The 23,255-nt window shown below is 37.3% G+C and overlaps 1 protein-coding gene across 1 annotated transcript in view; it reads right to left on the reverse strand.

The window, feature by feature from the left end:
• Nucleotides 1–23,255, reverse strand: part of pard3ab (par-3 family cell polarity regulator alpha, b) — a gene marked incomplete at its 3' end in the record, with an annotated part of 60,836 nt that extends 37,581 nt beyond the window's left edge. Inside the window, exons 1-2 of the mRNA XM_081375612.1 lie at nt 22,913–23,255; nt 479–580 (exon numbers count right to left, since the gene is read on the reverse strand). Coding sequence (XP_081231738.1) covers nt 479–580; nt 22,913–23,032 — 222 coding nt within the window. The 5' untranslated portion in view covers nt 23,033–23,255. The remainder of the gene's footprint in view (nt 1–478; nt 581–22,912) is intronic.

Genomic DNA, 23,255 nt, shown 5'->3' on the forward strand with positions numbered 1-23,255 from the left:
GTTTTGTTTTGGGAGTCTGTGGAATTCTAAGGAATCCATATGGTAACCTGTTAAATGGAACTGAGAGTTCTTTCCTCCTGTAGGTGAAGCTGAAGGCATTAGCAAGTGAACTAAATTTTTGCAAAACAAACACACAAAAGGAGAGAAATGTGTAGAATTTTCTGAATGACGCAGATTGGAAATTTGTGGAAACTTCCAAACAAACCTAGTGATGCCACGCCTCAGTCGAAAGAATCAATTCAGGTCTAGCGTTGCCTCAATCCAAATAATTATTGGAGTTTAGAGCAGCGTGTGGATGTGTTTGTGAGTCCATTCTCAAATTAGGTCATGGTTATTGGGAGACAAGAGTCATCTGATACCTGTAACTAAAATACATACTACTAAACCAACACACACACAGGAGCGCTGCTTGTTTTAGAAGAGAATGTGAGCAGTGTGTGTGAGTGTGTGTGTTTGACTGAGAGAATGCACGTCTCACTCTGTCTTTGTCATCAGCCACATCGCACAGAACATCATCCAGGTCCAGAATTCCTCCATCACCGTGTTCCAGTCGGTACACCTGAACCCAGTACTCTTCACCCTGAGAGAGAGAGGCAGAGAGAACAAGTTCAACTTTTGATTGACTTGAACTAAAGTGAAAGTATTCACACCCCAGCAGGACCTTAAACACACTATACACATACAGACTCCATCAGATACAGGACACTCTAATCAATGAGGAAGAGCACACACACACATAATGAAGGTTTAACTAATCAGGATAATGCACCTGAATCTAGACCATCACCCAGACAGAACAACACACACACGGGTCATCATTATAACCACTCAACTCCACACACACACACACACACACACACACACACACACACACACACACACACACACACACACACACACACACACACACACACACACACAGAGTGACAGACAGCAGAGAGCAACTGAAGTTCAAAGTCACAGAGAACATGAACTGAATTATTGGACAGCAACATCTGTCAATCAAAAATGAAACATTTTCCAGTCAGGGGGCCTGTAACAGAAACAAAAATAATAACATAATATTCAATTCAATTTAAAGTCATATTTAATAATTAAATCATATTTTACATAAATACAAATAATATATAATAATAATAATAATAATAAAAAGGTGATAATTTTCAATAATATCAATAATAAAATTCATAATATTTTATATAATGAAATATGAAGACAAATTTTAAATAATTTAACACGGCAAGTTTTAAACTTAATAAATTGAAAGGAAAAATCAAAATATATTTCAAGTAACTTACTGTATAATAGTATGTATGTATTTATAAAAAATATGAATTTAAAATTACTTATATATTGATTATTATTATTTCTACTACTACTATTTAATGAATAAGTAATACTATTAAAATCATATTTTATATAAATAATAATAAGTATAATGACTATTCATTTTCAATAGTAAAATTATTATTTTATATAAATATGTTTTATTACTATTACCATTTTAAATATTAAATTAGGCATATAACTGTAGTGACCAAAAAAATCATAGAGACCATTATTAATATAATTATAATCCTCAATAATAACAAATAATAATAATAATAATAACAACAATAACAACATCAATTTAAATAAAAATCAAAAATAATACAAATTAACACAAGTAAAAATAACAATATTTATTGGGCAAAAATCTGTGTAGTGCTGGGTGGGTCAACTTATGGAGAAAACCTGAAAGCCACAAAACTCCATAATTTGATTTTATGAAGTGTTTAAGATGCGGAGAAAAGAAATTGAGCACGTCTACAGCACAAACGCCACAGGTGTAACGTGCCAAAGTTTAGCGGTTTAAAACAACAACAAGCACCTTTAATAAATGCATTTAAACATCATTAGAGCATAAATACAGTTTCACCACGGAGTCAAAACAACAAATAAGTAAACGATTCATTACGCTATAGCCAATCAAAAGTCACGAGTCACAACGTAACAAGGTTATGAACCAATCAGCGCTGACTCTACCTGCTTAGCCCAGCCCTTCTCCTCCCTGAGTCTCTTCTGCAGAGAGAAGTGATGCTTCCACATCTCTAAACATCACGATCTATCTTTCTCCACGCACAAAAGAGAACAGACCCAGCTAAACACGCTTTCTGTCTCCTTCTCTTCATTCCTTTCTTCCTCTCAGCTCAAAGCAAACAGTCCTAAACGAGGACGCGTTCAGTAACGTGAGAAGTTCACTCTCAGAAAGACCCGTGTGTGTAAGCTGAGAGCATTGTGCCTTTAAAGACAAGTGAGTGTATCTGATACCGGAGAGTCCATGTCTTATTGAGCATCCGAGGAGGAGAGACATGCACACAGCAACCGGATATTCAAACTTACTTTACGCTGTTTGTGTGGGTGTATATGTGTGGGATGTTTATTAATGCTTTGGTAATGTAATCCCTCACTTATGATGCTAATAAAGCTTGGTAAAATCTCTAGACAGAGAAAGCACATGTCCGCTAACTCAAACAAGGGAACGTCAGTCTCCACCAACAGAGAGCAAAGTGTTTTCATGAGAAAGAGTCTTTATGAAGCCTCTTTTTTCAACAAACTGGCTCTCTTTCTGCAGGATACAGGAAATAAGAGTCATTTAACATTGCAAACTCACACACACACTCATGTTTGGCTTAATGAGTGTTTACTCTAAAGAGGTATGCGGGCATCTGAAATATTTCAAAATGTGACCAAAAAAAAACACAGTAAGGAATGTGTCCTTACCGTTGTTTGCACATTTTGAAACAAAAAAAATGCCATGTATTTCAAAGGCTGGTTAAGAGTGTTTGCAGAGTTATGACAACAGACAGCATGTGATACAGTAAAATACACAGTAATTAGGGCCGTGCGATTCATGGAAATCATAATAAAACGAGATGTATAAGCATGATTTTTCCGTCAGTGCTTTCTCACCTAAATCTAGTTGAGAACAGAAGAGAGTGGGTTTACTGTTACGACATGGAAGAAAGCACAGAAACAGGGAAGGTGAATTCAGGACAGGATAAGGACTTGGCCAAGAGAAATCAACATCCATGGTTTGGGAATATTTTGGATACAGGAGAGATGATGTAGTATCATCAGGTAAAAAAAAGAGCCAGGTAAAATGCAAGACCTGTCACTGAAGCAAAACAGAGAAGGGCCCATTCACACAGAGCGCACTGTTGCGGTTAAAAACATGAGACGTGTTTTTTACAAGTTGAACTTCTTTTACTGCCGCGGAGAACACGGTGTCACTGTGAGTGCAATGGTCAAAGACATCAGTCTAGTGTGTTTACATAGAAAAACAAAGGCACATTCGGAACCAAAAAATAATAAACCGATAATAAAGGCATTTGTGAACTGAAAAACAGAAGAAAAAAAAGTTCAAAAAGGCATAATTTGATTCATTGACGTGATCCTTTAACGTTGAAATTCTATACAAAATTCAATTAAAATTGACTGGAGATTGATTTCAATTGGAGATTTGAATCATTTAAAAAAAAAGATTCATTTTAATAAGATTCAACATATAAAATTGAATAAGACTCAACAGGAAAGGACATTTGAGAAGATTCAATTTGAAAAGAGATTCAAAATAACGGGATTCATTTTAGTTGCAGATTTGATTCAGGGAGAAAACATTCGACTGATGAGATTAAATTTGAGAATAGATTTCATTAGATTCGAGAAGTGATTCAAGCAGCTACATGACTCTACAGAGACTTCGTTCACACGACAGCGATGTACTAAAAACAAAAAAGTTTTCCATTTGGGTTTTTAAAAAGTTTTGCATACAGAGGACAACATTGTCGAAACCAGAGGTGGGACAAAGTCATTGTTATGCAAGTCACAAGTAAGTCTCAAGTCTTTGCCCTCGAGTCCCAAGTCAAGTCGAGTCAAAGATGAGGCAAGTCCCGAGTCGAGTCAAAAGTCAAAGCCAACAAGTCTCAAGTCGAGTCCAAAGTCCTACCATTTTAGTTGAGTCATTTCAAGTCGTCTTACCACAGAAATAAAATGCATACAAATCATGTATGTCTGTAAGATTTGTATTTTTTTAAACCTCTTTTTATACAATGACATTAATCAAATACAGTAAAAAACAGAAAATTTAATTTTCACAAAAAAATTCACATGAATTTATTTCTTCTGCTGAACAGGAAGGAAGGGGGGGGGGGAGATGGGTGCAACTAGGGGTGTGTCGGTTTCAGATTTGGTGATGACGGTTATGACGTGAGTTAAATGTGACGGTTCATAACATAACTGTCGGGGGGGGGGGGAATAAAAGTAATATTTGTGTAGTGTTCAATGTTGTTATCAATAGAGATACGCGGATGGTGTATTATTTCATCCGCAACCGCATCACAAAACTCATCATCCGCACCAACTTTTTTTGACCAGATTTCAAAGCCGCAAGACTGCCCTTGTCTGTTCTAGAAAGGATGCAGCAAATATATTTAATGCTAATGTATGAGGCCTCCGCTGAGTTTCATTCATTTACGATGAGATGCGCTCTAGTTCAGCTTCACAATGCAATGCAAGTGAACGCGGCGCATCGGAGCCTCAATGTCACGGTTATTTATTGTCTCCTATAGGTTTTAATTATTAAATACATGCAATAGGCTCTATGCACGAACGCTGCTAACGTATTTCCGGTAGGATCTCAGCCGGCGTCTTTACTTCCGCATAGCGCGTTCTATAGGACAATTCACTTTAATAAAATTCATTTTCTCAGAAACGGAGACAACGATTTTAGAAAATGATTCGCTAGTCGGATTTTTTTGCGATATGAGAGAATACTCACCCTCAAAGTTGTTGATGTAGCTTGAAATTTGTAATTTAAAGAACTTCTCTATCTTACTCATATGTGTGACAGTTAACTGCCTCACAATATTGTTAACATCATTCACGTTAACCGCAGGAAGTTTTTGTAAACAGCGAGTGTAATTTGCCATTATCTCCACCTAATGCAAAAACGGCTTCTGACGCAGCACCGGATGTAACTGGGCGGGCTAAGACAAAACGCGGAAGCGATCGTACATAGAGCCTATTGGTTGATGAAACATTTATTAAAATTAAGATACAATTTGTACAAAAGGAACTTCGCTTTAAAGAAAGGATTTCTACAAAGCAAAACTTAATGAAGTGGTAAAAATCATGTCTGACGATTTACAAAACAAAACTTCATTAAGTGGTAAAAACCATGTCTCCCGATTGCAAATGTTCATTGCATAATGTTTATAATTGCAAATGTTTTTCATTTGTTTAATAAATCTCATAATGATGGCATATCATTATATCATAGCTTTTATTTCTATCTAAAATAATTGGGTTGGTCAGGGGGTCATTGGCAAAGAATCAAATACAGTTGGAAACGACGTAGACCATTAATAACACAGACTGTTAACATTTGTTTTTAATTAGTATTTAAACATTCTCTATGATAAAAATTTTTTTTGTAAAATATATTTTAATAACACGGTTTTGGCGGTTATATAGATCTAATGATGGTGTTCAACTATAACCGTCGGTCTCACGGTTATATACTAACTGTCACACCCCTAGGTGCAACTGTGATGCAATTATTAATAATTGTAATTTTTGCATCACAATAAGTGTATTGTCAAAACATTTTAGTAACTAAACTGAATTTTATTAGGTTTAGTGACAACATGTTACAATGTTTACATGGTTCAATTTCTGGTAAGCTACGCTTTTTTATTATTTCAGTTCAATTCAATTATTATGATTTGATTTAATATTGACTCATTTGGATAAATATTAGGTAGGCTACACAAGATAGGCATTCATTTTTCTCAAGAAAAAAACAACTCACCTAATGCTGTAAACATACAGAAAGCCCTATCAGCTGGCAGTATTATTTAAGGTTAAAAATAGCTCAAATTAAATATAATGCATTTTTTTATTATAATAACAACTTTATTTAATGATATAAGTAAAAATATAATAAACATGCAATAGTACACATATTTAGCAAAATACTCTCTATAGCTCTTTTTTCTAGCCAACTATCGTGCCTATATTATGGTCATTAAATGCTTTCCTGAGGTAAATGTTATGTGACATAATTGTTCTCCATCTGTTTTATTGACCCCTTTGATTGATGGCTCGATATTATGTATGAGGAATATACATTTCGGTAAGCTGTACTGTATCTTTCAAAAGTGTTCATTCGTGTTTAACGTTATTTACTATCAGCTAGAGATGATCGGTTCACGTGCCGCTAGGGATCTGTCGTGTCACATTTACAAGCGCCAAAACGGTATTTGTCTGAATTTCGTAATAAAAGTGACAGAATCTGAGAGCAGAGATTTTTTTATATCATAACTAACCTGCTCTGTCAAGTCTGTCGGTCTCCGTGTCCTCTTTGCTTCGCGATTTTTCTGTGCGTGAGAAAAAAAATGGATGTGTGGCTACATCCAATAAGGTGCTTATCATTCGTTCAAATTCGTAGCATGCGTTGTGCTTGTTGCGCTTCATTGGTTGTCTTGCAATGTGCCTGCCTAGATGTTGTCGAATCAAAACAACGTGGGACTACAGTGATTGGATGTCGTGCAGGCAGCGCGCGCGCTCTCTGCATGCATACAGGTGGTGCACATTTTTTCACAGATGCAGATAAACAGAGCGGGGTGTGAACGTTTTTTCCCCAGTTTTCATGGGAAGTAGCAAGTCTTCTCGAGTCAAAAGGCGCAAGTCCAAGTGAAGTCACGAGTCATTGATGTTAAAGTCCAAGTCGAGTTGCAAGTCTTTGTACATTTTGTCGAGTCGAGTCTGAAGTCATCAAATTCATGACTCGAGTCTGACTCGAGTCCAAGTCACATGACTCGAGTCCACACCTCTGGTCGAAACTATCCCCATTCACACAGATCCATGAAAATGACAAAAAATGCCAGTAGTTGACAATGTCACTTTGTAAAGAAAAGCTAGTCTGAACATGTAATACGCATACGCAATGCATGACATCAACGTTTTCACAAATTCGATAACGGTAGACGATAAGGGTAACGTTTTCAAAAACTTGCACTTTGAGACCCATTTCCCCCCAAAACACTGTTGTTGTGTAAATGAATGGCCAAATCGCATTAAAAAGTTTTCCATTTGTAGTTGGAAACAGTGTTGTGTAAACACCCCCTTATAATCATATTATAATCACAAAAAAAGATATGTGTGCGGTCAGTGCAACTTACTCCCTCATAAAAAATAAAATAAATAAATAAATAAAGTACAGTCCAATGGTCATTCCAGGACAGGTCGAATCTCTCCGTCTTATATTCTTTCAGCTTTTGGCTGAAATTATAGTCGGGGGAAAAAATGTAAAGCATAAATATCAAAATTACACACTGAATATTGTGAAAACGCAACTAATCCCAAACCTGCACTCTTAAAAATAAAGGTTCTTTATTGGCATCTATAGCCGCTTTCCGACTAAGTAGTTACAGGAACTTAGTTATAGGAACTGTCCACTTCTAAACAGTTGTAAGAACTACTCTCCCCCAAACTCGGTTTTGCTGTTTGCGTTCGCACTGGCCAAGTGAAGTGGCCATAGGAACTGGTAGGAGGGGTAAGGGAGTGACGCAAGCACGTTGACTTTTATTTTGACGGCGCTGAGAACGCCAGAGCAAACAATGCTCGCATTCTCTGTGTTTATTAGTTAGCGATCTGTCGAACACAGTACTGTTTAACATGTTATTAGATAGAACTGTTATAGAAAGTACACACTATATGAAAAAAAAGTTATTAGCGTATGCCGTGTGGTTGATGTCCAGTGTTGCTAGCTGGGCAGAAATACATAATCATGTTTGGCTTGTTCCCCTCAAAGTTGCGTTGGATTTTCTCTTCAGCATAAAGGTTTAGAGACCCATCTATCACTGTTTTCCATGTTTGTATCTAGTTTCTGGAGTAAATATATAGGCTATAATCTGTGTGTTTACATTCTAGCTGTTTTAAAAATGTCCGGTGCTGGTGTTTTGTGTGCGTTCGGTCATCAGCGTACACTAACGTCACAGGTAGTTCCTATAGTGCTGGTTTAGACCCTACTCTGAAGTAGGAGCTAAATTAGTTCCTCCAAATGGAGTTCCTAGAACTAAAGTCGTTCCTAGTCAGCATGTTCGCACCGCAGGAACATACGGGTACTTTAGCCTATAGAGCTGGTAAGTCCCGCCCCTTCCGCAAAACCCCGCTGGACCTCAAAGTTGAAAAACCGTCAATGCAAGTGAATGGGAGAAAATAATTATTTTCTGGTCCCGTTTGAATTGTGCCATGAATGTGAACATATGTTGTCTGTGAATTTTTTATATAACTTTTCATGTTACGAGTTTGACAGTATATGGTATGATTCTTCAGCTAGTAGTTGTGGAAAAGACATAACGAGAAAGACTACATGTCGCCTATGTGACGTCACCCCATAAAGTTGACTTACCCGTGGTTTTCACCAACCTCAATGATTTTGTCCTCTCCCTGAAAGAAGGCGGTGAAGTGCACCAAAGACACAGCCATGTTTAGCGGGATCCGTGAGCTAGTGTCCGTGTGCTAGTGGTGTTGATGTTTCAAACGCGTCGAGAGTTGTAGTCCACAAAGTGCTCTCACACAAAATCTAACTGTATCAAACTTCTACCCGCTAAATTGTATCATTCTTTACACGAAAAGTTATATAAAAAATTCACAGACAACATATGTTCACATTCATGGCACAATTCTAACGGGACCAGAAAATAATTATTTTTTCCCATTCACTTGCATTGACGGTTTTTCAACTTTGAGGTCCAGCGGGGTTTTGCGGAAGGGGCGGGACTTACCAGCTCTATAGCCTAGTTCTAGGAACTGTGGAAAAGGTAAAGAAGCTTATGGTTCCATGAAGAACCTTTAACATCCATGATGGCACCTTTCCATTCCACAAAGGGTTCTTTATAGTGGATAAAAGTCCTTTACACGAATACAAAAATAGATCTTTTCAGAATTGATCACTGAAAGGTTTTTGGGGGAACCAAAAAGGATTCTTCTTTTGCATCACTGCAAAAAAAAAAAAAAACTTTTTGGAACCTTTAGTTTTAAGAGTGTACAATAAAATCTGCAATAAAGTATTTCACATCGCCATAATAATGAATAAACCACCTTGTGTTTGCAAGTTCAGTTCAATAATAAAATAAAATGTTTCCTTGTTATCCTGATTTGGGAGCTTTTTCACAGTGAATCCTTTAAACAATTAGGCTATTTATTAATTAATCTGCAAAACCAGTAATTAATTCAAACTTAACAACCAAGGCTTAAAACACCTTGTAAATCTCTATACCTTTGCCCCATTCTCCCTTTCATAAGCATATCTGTACACCAGCACAGTGAAGCAAATCCCTGTAGCACAGCTGCACTCTTACATAACCCACACACAATGCTGTCTGATGTTTTCAGATTTCTGCATTTTATTCTTTCATTCGGTCTTTCTTTGTCCAATGTTTCAGAACAGATGACAATGAATGAACCCATAAACTCGCTCTCCACCCGAGCTGCTCTCCCCCAGAGCGCACATACACACACAGTCAAACTCATTTCAGCTAGACTCAATTAAGTCACATCCATTAATGCCTCGTCTAAGAGTTAAAAATAGAAAGTGTGTTAACACTCATCATTCTGTCTTCAGCTGGATCTGCAGGCAGAAGGACAGACTCACAAAATGACTGTTAACCTTGTAAAACCAGTCACAGGTTCAGCACAGAAACACAATATTAAAGGGACAGCTCACTCAAAAACGATAAATTTGTTATTATTTAAACAGGTTGATCAAAACACAAATTACTTTTTCTCCTGTGGAACACAAAATGTCATTTAGTAATATCCCAGTCACTTAATAAAAGTGAGTGAGGAGTGGGGGTGTCAAGCTGCAAAAAAGACCCAAAAGCATCATATAGCCTATGAATTATGCGTTGTTGTTACATTTTGCGTGGCGAAGAAAATTCAAGTCGTAATTCACTGAAAATCTTGACCAAGCGCAGAAATTTCTCCAAAAACTTTATTAGTAGCAAAACGGGGACATTTACAATTTGTGTAAAATATTTTCAGAAAATAAACGTTTCAAAAGTTCACTCTTTTTTGGATTTTTATATTTGAGATTGAATACATATTGGATGCACTAAAACTAGCCAATACTCATAAACTATTATGGCCGAAGACAGACAAACCGATAAAAATTCACAATTTTGTCGCCATAAATTAAAAATAAACACTAAAAACTAAAGGCAATTGTTTTAAATGTGAATTTAAACAAGTGAATTTAGGCATTACAATATTATAATGTACAGTATGAAAAATGGATATTAATTTTGAGATCTGCAAAATTTACATTTAAGAGCGTAAAATTATTTGTGTTTTTAAAGAATAACTTCAAGTAAGCATTAGATGACAAAAAAAGGTCATCTAAATGTAAAAACATGGAGGGAAAATGAGCGTGCACAATTAAATCAACTGACATGGCATCAGTATATTGTGCATCCCGATTCATACATTAAAAAGCATTTGAAAAGTATACCAACATAAAGTTTCTACGTTTTAATGTGACCTTCATATAACAAAAAGAAAAATGTTAAATCTGTTAGTTTTAATAGAAATGAGCCTCTGGGACATAAAAGTGCCCATATAGCTGACGAAACACCTGTATACACACTGAATCCTGTGTGTTTATACAAACACTTGAAGCTGCTTATAGCAGAAAGCTGCCGTCTTTGACTATTCCAGCGACATTAGAGCTGATGTTTTAAATATCATGACAAAGATCTTACAGACACGACCATATAAAGACACAATCCCTCCATCTCTCCCTCTCTCGCACACACACACACACACACACACACACGCACAGCGGGAGATTCACACAAATGCAAAAACCGTGCTGCTAAAAGCCGTCTCCTGAGGAATAAGTCCTTCGTGAGCTTCATGCAGCCTGAAATACCCCTCTGTGGATCTCATGCTATTCAGAATAGCTTGGCGCCCAGATAAACAACTTGCACAAACACACAGTGTTCACTTGTATGGGCAGGCTTTGCCACACTTTTGGGGACACAATTCTGAATATGTACCCAAAAGAACAGCATTACCTGTCAAAACTAGTAACAAATGTTCATAACTGGACAAAATAAGGTCTTGCTTTATATCTGCAAATTTCAAGAGAGTTTTGGTTATAGTTCACACTGATACATACTAACACCATGATATTTGTTAGTGTAGTAATCACAGCTTATTGCAAGAAAATAAATGGAAATGGAAATTACTGTAAATAACATACAAAGTCATATGTGTCCTAAACAGAAGGTGCAGGGTCGTTCTGACATTTACACCTAAACAGACACTTACTGAATGTTTGACAACTAACCAATTTAATCACGTGGGTCTGTGCTGCCTATCTATAATGTGTGACTGTCACTTTAAGAAGCATTGAACCAATGAACTCATCCGTGTATGTGACCCACAGCAGTGCTGAGATCTGCTGTTTTACAGGTATACTGTGCATTTATGTCAGTTGTGTGCTGTGGGGTTTAAAACACAATTTTACTTTGTAACAATTGGCCACGACTTGCAGTGATATCAAGAATGCCTTCAAGTACAGAAAGATGATCCATAAATGTCATAACTCTATCCATAAATTCACCCAATTCTTCACATTAGATCTGAAATAGTCTCTGTAAATTTAACAGCTATTTAAGTGTTCTCTTAACATATGCAAAACATTTACCTATACCCAGGGCTGTACGTTAATGTTTTTGCTCATAGCACTAGTTCATCAGTTCAAAATGTAACTGAAAAAAGACATTAATGTTCCACACAGGGCACACAAAATACAAACCCTAACAAGAAAAAACACTTTTTTTTTATTTGCCAAAAATGGCAGACTGCAGGAGCGCAACCATCTGCTTAAAGTGCCCCTATTATGCTATTTTAAAGTTTCCTAATGTTGTTTTGGAGTCTCCTACAACAGGTTTACATGCATCAAAGCAAAAAAATAAAATTCTCAAAATTAATTTTCTCATAAAATACATTTGCACATCACCACATATTCAACGACTCGTCAGATTAATCAATAGCCGCTTTCCAACCGGAGGAACCTTTTCACAGTTCCTAGAACTATTGGCTAAAGTACCCGAATGTCGGCGTGTTCGCACCGCAGGAACTAGGAACGATTTTAGTTCTAGGAACTCCATTTGGAGGAACTAATTTAGGTCCTACTTCAGAGTAGGGTCTAAACCAGCACTATAGGAACTATCCGTGACGTTAGTGTACGCTGATTGGCCGAACGCACGCGGAACACCAGCACCCGCCATTTTTAAAACAGCTAGAATGTAAACACACAGATTATAGCCTATATATTTACTCGAGAAACTAACTATACAAACATGGAAAACAGTGATAAATGGGTCTCTAAACCTTTATGCTGAAGAGAAAATCCAACGCAACTTTGAGGGGACCAAGTCAAACATGATTATGTATTTCTGCCCAGCTAGCAACACTGGACATCAACCACACGGCATACGCTAATAAACTTTTTTTCATATACTGTCTACTTTCTATAACAGTTCTATCTAATAACTGTGCTTGCGTCACTCCCTTACCCCTCCTACCAGTTCCTATGGCCACTTCACTTGGCCAGTGCGAACGCAAACAGCAAAACCGAGTTTGGGGGAGAGTGTTTAGATAGATAGAACTGTTTAGAAGTGGACAGTTCCTAGAACTAAGTTCCTGTAACTACTTGGTCGGAAAGCGGCTAATCTCTCTAAATCCCTCCTTTCCATGAGCTGCTCTGCTATGGTTGGCCAGACAGCTCAGTCTGTTGTGATTGGTCTACCGCGTACAGCGCGTGTCGGAAACAAAAAAGTCCATTGCCAAAACAACGTCAGCTCTGCTTGTCCTGAGGCTTCCTACACCGTAAACTAAACACAGTAACGAACAATGACATTGATTTCACCATATCAGTTAGACAGTAATAATGTGAGTTAGCCAGTTAGCAGGAGACCTACACAATATAAAACTCAAAACTAAGTATTTTGAACACCATCTTTCAAGAGCAAGCGGTTTGCGAATCCTGCATTGAACTCCGAGATTTGAGAAGTCGTCAGTAAAATAAAGGGAACACAGCAAAAGTTTAGGATTATACTGCTGTGATATCGTTGTAAAGATTAATTTTAACCACTGATTCTTCACATGCTTGTCCTTGGGCAGTGAAAAAAAACTGGCTTTACCTTCACATTATAGAGCACAGCGTCTTCTCGACATGATGCTATCCAGTATCCACAGGAATCAGCTGCCTGTTTGAGGCTCAAGTTTTCCCTGGTGTCTGCACGCGCAATAAGTGGGCAGGCAATATGCTAATGTTTCGTCTTGACATCACAACGAAACGGCTTATGACTCGTTTGAAAAATGATTCAGTTCATTGACTCAAAGTCGACTCTTACTTTTGGAAGACAATAACTTTATATACGGTGCACTTTCAGATTTAAAACTTTGCAGGATGTTTTCATTCACTTAGAGCTATGTTACACACTACATGAAAGGTCATTTTCAAAAATCCATAACAGGGGCACTTTAAAAATATTTTAATTAGTTTTGTTTCTAAAGCCCAATATCCAAACAACATCCATCTGTTTTGGTTGAGCACTTGAAAATACTGCTTCATTTTCCTATAAATCATTAGAAAGTTTTTAGTATTATGAAAAAAATATGTGACTGTCAGGAACATTTGTCAGGAAATCGCATGCATCCACTGGGAGACAAAAAAAACTCCCTTCTCTACACAGGAGAAAAACCTATGGATTCGCAATCGCATATGTTTACTCCAAATTTCTTTAGAGAAAAATATTACTTTTCCTATTTTTAACACATTAGTGAATACATCTGTTCCATTCATACGCGTAGCTGGAGGGCATCCTCCTTGCGCATAAAGTTGACAAGTGAGACTTGGAGAAGTCATAAAACTTATGATGTTCCAGGAAATCATTTATATGGATAAAGACATTCAGAGATTGCTGCAGCAGAATAAAACGCAGATATAGACGTTTTTTTGACTGATGAAACATGAAGACTATAAATATGATTTCAACAATAACTGTTTTATCTGTGTTTTTCTAGACACTCGGGTATTTTCATAAGAATAAATTATACTTATAATGCCATGCTATAAGTGACTCAAATTCACAGCACTTGCAGAGATGGAGCAGCATTTACTGCAAACCGATCGATCCGCTCTGATATTAGTTAATTTTACATTCCGGTTTAAATTCGGTTAATCGTGCAGCCTTAGATTAACCTCACAAACAAACAGGCACACAACAAAAACTCCTGTATCCAAGCGTGCTACTGTGGTAAATGCGCAAATTCGAATCAATCGCAAAAAACGAATTTCTTCGTAGCACGTACGACATATATCGGACTGTACTAGTGGCAATAAAAATAAATACCAACAGAACAACTTTTATTCTTTCTCACACAAATTAAGATTAAAAGAGCAGATTATCAAGTAAAAAAGACTTCACACGGTTCCTTGCACATTGCACAATACAATGTTATGACCTTAAACCTTTTACCAAAGTGCATGATTTGTAATGGTTTAACATTTGCACCACATGACCTGCTCCATTTCTATGGCTTTTCTGGTGTAGTAAGTTAGCTTGCTCTGTAATTCACCTGGTACAGCACTGCATTTGCGATTACATCCCGTGAAACATGAGTCACGAACAAAGAAGGAAGCTAAAACGACATGGTTGCTTAGAAAATGTATTTATCTCACTTTTGATTTTAACATTACTGGTTAGGTTTATGAAAGTTAAGTACTTATTTTTAAATGCAAAAAGCATTACCTGGACATTTCCTTTCCAAACTGCCGCAATAAGTAGAACAACCAACTTAATAAAATGCTGCCAGATCAACGTTCATCTGTTTAGGATAAAACTGAACATGCTTGTTAGCGCAACATAATATTTATCAGAAATGTCGCCACAGGCACGTTTTTCCCAATGTTTTCTGAAAGGTTATAGCTGAGAGTTTCTCCAAAGAAAGTTTAGCAACAGGCTGAGGGTTTCTTTCCACAGGGAACTTACTAACACTGTGTTTTCCAAAATACATCTAGTACACCAACAGCGTCATTCCCTGTGGAGAAATCTAGGATCCAGTAGAAATAGGAGGATCTACCCCACCCCCACCCCAAAAAAGAGGAAGCCAATCACAACTCAAGGTCAAGATTTTCCTATGCCACAAAACCTTACAAAAACACAACATTCAAAATGTAAACTGACAGATGTTTTCAATCCACACTTATAGGTTATAGTACTTCAGCTAAAAGTTTCTTTCTCTTTTTTTCCTTTTATACAGCAATAAGTACAAATACAAGCTTTACGGTAAGACGAAACCTCTGGTGGCCTGGAGCGCAGTGCCTAGTTGTGTCAGGAGGATTGGGAATCACCTAGAACCCCATGCTAATGAGACCTGGGCCTCAGTAGGTTACCTGGTAAAGCTACACAGATTATACATATACAAATATCTATCTATCTATAGATCGATAGATAGATATAAACATTTCTACAAAATATATATTTTACTGTATGTTATTATTAAAATTGTACAAAACTAAATTGATTGTTTCACATCAAATTCATGTCATAGTTTTAGCACTGTGAGCATGTTGAATAAATATAGAGGTGCTTCAGCAACTTTCTTCTTCAGGGTTTTCATACCACTTTTCTCAAATGAGAGAAGAACATGCTAATTGTGTAGGATGTCTAAAAAGCATGTCTAATAATTTTCATTTATAAAACCTTAATTTAATCAATGTTTTAAAATGTAATCAATATTAAAAAAAAAATATATATATATATATATGTGTGTGTGTGTGTGTGTGTATGTGTATGTATGTGTATATACATGTATGTGTGTGTGTGTGTCTGTGTGTGTGTGTGTGTGTATGTGTATATATATATGAGCATGTATATGTATATACATATATATACACACACACACAAAGAGAGAATCAAAAATAAAAATAGTATATATATATATATGTTACCGGCAAAGTGTGTAATCTGGCATTCTATAGAATGCCTAGGTAATGTATAGAATTAGGTAATGTATTTTTGCCAAAAACCATCAGGCATTATATACAATACCGGGATTTCACACTTTGCCGGTAACATATGTATGTATATGTATGTATTATATATATATATATATATATATATATATATATATATATATATATATATATATATATATATATATATATATATATACACACACACACATACTAAAATGAAGATATTTATGATATTGAGCATATAATAAATAAATCACAATTAACAATCAAATCAAAATCAGAGCTCCTCCCAGTCATATTCAGATCACAACCATTATAGCTTTCAATTTTTTTTTAAGCAATTCTTTATTAGATCCTTATTGGACAAAATCCCTTATTTTCACAATTCAGTGGCTTGTGGCTTGTGGAACTATTTTTCTGTGTCAGTGTGAGAGCTGAGCCCTTCGTCTACTCAATCACATCCCAGAGATTACAGACACCCTCAGTAAGATGAGTGACAGACAATCAACTTCATTTGGAGCTTATTAAGTCATCTGATCAAAGCAGTGATTAACAATCTATAGGAGTCAAAATCTGCTAATGGGTAATTAAATGTAAGAAATCATTTAAAAACGTATCATCATGTGTTATATATCGATGATTTTAGTTCTAATATTCCAGGGGTGAACTGTATTTGCTTTTTGGGTACTTATATAATACTTTCAAAATGCTTTTTGTGTAGTTCATTATACTAATTTTATGGAATGATGAAGTTTATTTCGTGGCTGAAATAAATTACTTTACTCAGAGACTGAACTGTAAATTTGTTGAATTTTGAAAATCAAGTAAAAAAAATTTTTTTGTACCACAAAAGGGGTTTTGATGCACAAAGTTGTCGTTTTTCATTGTCGCTAATAACAAAATGCAGATCCTGTTGTAAACAATAGTGAAATCACAGCTGTTGTTCCATTAATAACCTTTAGCAGATTTTGACCCGGACTCTTTCCCACACTGATCTGAATGATCACTGAATGAGGGAAATATGCTGTACTTCCCTCTGCGTTCACATGTATAGAAATCCAATATTCTACAAAACGTTTGATCAATTTCTGTCTTATGCAGCATGCACTTCTCAACCAGCATGTCAACAAAAAGATTTTGAAGCTGCCGACAGCAAAATTACAGAAAAAAGGCACCATAATGAAAAAAAGACAGTCAGAATCCAGTTCTATGGCACAGCTGCTGCATGAACACTTGCGTCTGAAAACCTGCCAACACACTGCAACAGACCAGAGGAGTGATCAGCTGGGATAGCTCCATTTCATATACAAGGTTACATTAAATGCCCTTGTTTTCAGTTTGATGCCTTTCCATATTTCTGTTGTAAATCTGTTGTCATATTTGAGTTCACTGTGATCCAAACAGGGATTATAGGGCCCATTCAATACAGCACACACATACACACAGACTAATAACCCTTCAAATTTAAAACTTACAGAGATTATAAACAGACAGGAATAATGTGTGCTGGTGCTCTGATGGATAATAATTCCAGACAACAGATCAGCCCTAAAACCGAACCCCACAGTCTCACACAGAACACCTTCGTTTGTGTGTTTGGTTTAAAGAGCAGCTGAAAGCCTAGAACCTAAAAAGAGAGCGAGAGCAATGTGCGCAGAAAGAAAAAAAGGCGAGCTGAATGGAGTTAAAGAGTAGCAGAGGTATTTGGGGAAAGCAAATGGAAAGAGTGACAATATAACAGAACCCAGGACACCGCAGATCACACATTCACCAACACCGTCCCTGTCTTTCTCTCTCAGAGCACAGACACCGTTTTTAATTATTCACATGACTCCATTTCCTCTGATAAACTACTAAATGGACACCAGCGTATCAGCTACATCACAACAGCACTCCACTTCCTTGTAATAAAGCAACATCACACAACGGCAACATTGTCTCAACGACACCCCACACACCATCACAATTTCTCAAATGATCTCAACACCCCAAACATGCCACATCATCATACTGACTTTAGTTTTCCCTCATAATAATAGCAACACTCCAAATCAGCATTACATCAGCGAATTACCATGACAACGCTCCACGCCTCACAGGCGCTCAACAATAAGGATTTTTATGAGTTGTACTTGTCCCATCAACATTTTACCTGACCCCATCTAATATGAACTGTTTTTTTGTTTTTTTTTACCTTTTTTTAAAGTTTATTTAATATTTGACTGTTTAACAAAAAGAAAACAAGCTTAAAAAATTACAAAATAAAATAAAACAATTATAGAAACCATATTATAGAGACCATGACACATTACAAAAATGTCTCATTTGTTAACATTAATTAATGCAATAACGAACATGAAATTAAATGAACAATATTTTTTACAGCATTTATTTGAAAAGATACATTTGATTTTTAAAATATATTAGTAAATGCTGAGATTATGTCACAGAATTATGTCATAGAATTATTGTTCATTCATTGTTAGTTCATGTTAACAAATTAAACCTGATTGTAAAGTGTTACCAAAACGATAATTTTTTTTACAATTTTTTCCATTTCAACCATCTTTCCTGGAATTATAGCCTAGGCTACTAGAGCTATAATGTATCCTCAAGACAGATGTAAATGAAGCATTTTGGCTGGAAAATACAGCGATTTATCATTTTCGAACCATTCTAACTGATGCTTCTGCGACTTACAGAAATTTTTGCTATTTTTGACAAAGCCTCTTCTATGGACCTTATGTAGCTCCGCCCCTTTTCAGCACTGTGCTCCTTGTCTTTTGACTTCCGGACTGTATTTTCACAGCTTTTTTGCATTTTTATTAATGAACAGCTCGTTTTCTTCCTGGTCGACTGACATTTGTTAAGTCATCTGCTTTAAACATTACAACCCTCATGAAAACTTTCGTTAACTTTACATTAAGTAAATCCACTTCAAAAGCTAATTACTCCTGGACAGCAATGCCATAGAAATATACAGAGGGACCGCAAAAACGGAAGTTAAAAGACAATATTCTAAAGATGGTGGCACCCTTGTTTCTCTGGCGCATAAGGTCTATATAGCCAGCTAGTTATCTTTAGCTTAGGTGACATTTTTATCAGCGACAATGTTCAATATACAGATCACAATTCCAAATGTTTACGTTTTCAGCGCAGGACAATTGATAGTTGGGTCAACTGGCTCAAACTTCTTATACAGGCCATCCTTAACTTCATATTATCTGATTTGCCATAACAATAACACTCCATAAGACTATAATAACTGCTCCATTACAATAAAACTTTATATCATCATGACAAAACTCTACATCATAACAACAACTGTCATCATCACAGCCATATACAACAGCAATGTTCTCTTTAATAGCAAACAAAGTGGCAATAACTTTCATTTAACACTGAATCTTTCACCACACACAAACACACTCACAGGTGGCGAGCACTGTAAACACATGTAAACTATTCTGCTCATTCGCTACTAAAGGAGAAAATTATTTATTCATGTGAACAAACATGCTTTTGTCTCTCTCACTCCTGCTCGTCCTTTGTATATCGAGCTGAATCTCCAGGCCTTGGATCATTTAACTTTAAAAGCTGCGTATTGAACGCTATTACTCTAAATGGTAAAAATGGTAAATGGACTGCATTTATATAGCGCTTTCACAGACCCAATGGCCACCAAAGCGCTTTACAATATTGCCTCACATTCACCCATTCACTCACTCATTCATACACCGACGGCGGTGTCAGCCATGCAAGGCGATCCAGCTCGTCGGGAGCAGCTGGGGTTAGGTGTCTTGCTCAAGGACACCTCGACACTTGGTCAGGTGGAACCGGGGATTGAACCACCAACCTTCCGGTTTGTAGACAATCTACATGAACCACTGAGCCACTGCCGCCCCCTACTCTAAGTGCTGCTGATTCTGAATGCTGATTTCCCACCGGCGCAAATCAGACTTTGAGGTATTCTGGGAGATCAACTAGTGAAAATGGTGGTCAAAACACAAGTCCAAGCTGTTAACGTCTATTTTCATCTCGGACACACATCTACTGTTGACATTCTTGGATTCAATCGCAACGAAGTTAAATACAGATTAATGCTAGAATTAAAGTTATAAAACTAATTCAGTCAAGAGCAGAGAGTGATTTACTTAGTCTTTTGTTCTTTTATTAACATGACAGCAGCAGGAATATTAGACTTCTGTCACTTTAAGAATTTATGCACGGATCCAATATACTGTTACACAACATGCGTTATCTTTCTCAACTATTTAACATTCGGAAACAGACTGTGTTTAACAGAATACTTGTCAAGACGGCATTTTGACATAATTTTGTGTGTATTTGACTGTTTAGGCACGTACAGTACAGGCCAAAAGTTTGGAAACATTACTATTTTTAAAGGTTGTATCAGCGATTTCAGGCCCAAAAAAGGCCCAAACATAAATGATCACATTCATCTAATCTTTCCTAACGATCCGCTAGCTGCCCGCCCCATAAGCAAGCCGTCAAAAAAACGCGTCTCTGTAGGAAGCCTAGGCTCTGAGATCTGCTCACAAAAACAGTTGGTTTCACCAACACTCAAAACCAAAATAAATAGTGTTCCAACCAATCACCGACAGGGGTGGGTGTTGTGAGGTTTTGCAAAACCTCACAACACACACCCCTGTCGGTGATTGGTTTTGAATTTGCTGAATTTGCTGAATTTGAAAACCAGAAATAAATTGAAAACCAATTATTTTAAATTGTAATAATATATCACAATATTACATTTTCTTTCTGTACTTTTTGATCAAATAAATGCAGGCTTGATGAGCAGAAGAAACTTCTTTCAAAAACATTAAAAATAGTAATGTTTCCAAACTTTTGGCCTGTACTGTATCTGAAGCTCATAGTATACTTCGCTTAAGCACATTCCACCCCGTCTCGGAGCGCGCGCACAGGAGGCCGCCTAGGGAACAGTATCTCTTTCGCGGCTTAATGCGCTTTAAATAACGCTGTTTAATATCAAGCACGTCCCGCAGTTTAGCAACAACAGACTGCATTTTACAACACTCACTTATTTTGCTGATTTGGATGTCAAGTTTAAGCTTTTAGGGAGGAACAGAAGTGCACCGCTGTGAAGGAAAGCAAGGTGCGCGGGACGGAATGCGGCACAATAATCGTTTCACATCGATTATCTTGTTTTCATAATCGTTGGAAGGCAAAAAACGAAAATCAATTATGATTAATCCCACAGGCCTACTAAGCACATAACATTACAATAATAATGAACTTAAACAACTTACAGAGATCCTACTTGCAGATTTATTTCGGCATTGATGGTGTTGACAAAGAAACGTATAAATCCGGGTCCGAGGACTTGAAGCTCCAGGTAGAACGTCACGTGTTGCCATCTCGAAATTACGGTTATGACATGGGGTGCCGTGAACACAGCACAGCGTAAGCTTGTTGTTTTGGTTTAGAGGGAACTGTAAAAGGCGGCTGCTGTTTGTTTGTGGCACTCGGTGACTGTCTGTCAGCAACCCTGGATAGCCTTACGGGACGCGCTGATGTTGCCTGATGTCCGGCAAGCAGGGTGCAGGGAGGTATGGAAATACATTTGTTGACAGGCAGGTTGGACAGCGCATCATTGCATTCGGACCGAATGCAATGATTGGACGAATATTTTTTTCGTCCTGAGACTTCCACAGAAGATATATGTACATGTTTTAATATTTAGATCACTTCTAATATTGATTGCTATCAGGATGTGTGGAGAGATTCAACCAGTATAACAAAAAGAGTTTATAAAAAAAATTGCCTACCCTACCTTTAACCGGTTTGTAAGGAAAAGAAAAGAATCATGCCATCTCAGCATGGTAGCGCCCATGAGGGGTCGACCCCTTATGTAGAGTAAAACAACATTTTCTATTAGTCTGACATGACATAGAGACTTAATATATTTTTACGCCCTGTATATATATATATAGAGAGAGAGAGAGAGAGAGAGAGAGAGAGAGAGAGAGAGAGAGAGAGAACCTCAAACGCCCCACAGACACACTGACGCAAACTTTTTGTTCTTTAAACTTGCAGTTTAATCACCGAAGCTGAACGTCCAGAACTAGCGCGCGGACAGTGAGCTCTTTCTCGCGCTACACAGACAGCTTTGTTGATTCCTCAACGACAGCGTTGCGGTTTTGTCGCGTCGCTCTCTTTATAGTGTAAATATGTTGTAACTCGGTTTAGACGTGACAAATGTTTAGAAGTCATAAAACAGTGATCACTGTTAGCCTAGCAGCAGCAGCAGCAGCTCGCATTAACTCATTGAAACAAAGCGCAGGACTCATACACATTATGAGAAAAGTTCAAAACGATTTTTTTTTTCATTAAAAATAGCATAAGGACGCGTCAGCTGCAGCAACCCGTCATGTAAACAAAGTCACTGTCCATGATATTGCACACTGGTAAATAATGTCATTTCTAAAGGGTCCCAACGTAGGGTAATAACGTCTGAAACGTGGAGTAAACTTCGCTCTCTCTTATATTAGGCTACTTCATATTTGCCCTATTTCTTACTGGTTTCTAGCAATCTGCTGTAGACATAAAGAACAAAGAAGACGTCCCAACGCATTAGAAGAGGTTAAAAACGCACAAAGCTTTATTAACTTGTGAATAAATCCGTTTTTCGGTGGAGTTGAAGTGTCCGGACTGTCCCAATCCCTTCCCCCGCTCACTTACTCCGTCTCTACACCGCCATATTTGCAGCCCTCACCGGCGCAACTATGTTTCCAAAGCACAATCAGAGGATACACTGAAACAGCAGCTCACCTTAGCGATCGCTCTCCTGTACCGCATCGCGGCCTGCTGAACGAGCCAGTGCACTTTAATGTTGCCATCTCCGCAGGGAACCACGACCCGAGTTCTTCCAAAACACACCGTCACTTTCATAGTTCCAACTCTCCTTAGACCTTCCCGAATCCAAGGGAAACTCGGGATCAAAGGCTCCAGTGCTCTGATGCGCAGATCATTAATAATCTTTGGTTCAGCACCTTGACGGCTTATTGGAAGTTACAATCGGTACCCGTTCCGTTTCATCGCGGCGGCCGGGCGCTGTGTGGCGGTGTATGACCACCTGTTTAGTGTTTTGGGATCTGTGTACGGGAACCGCGCC

Source organism: Scardinius erythrophthalmus (assembly GCF_964197995.2).
Source record: "Scardinius erythrophthalmus genome assembly, chromosome: 9".
Lineage (NCBI taxonomy): Eukaryota > Metazoa > Chordata > Actinopteri > Cypriniformes > Leuciscidae > Scardinius > Scardinius erythrophthalmus.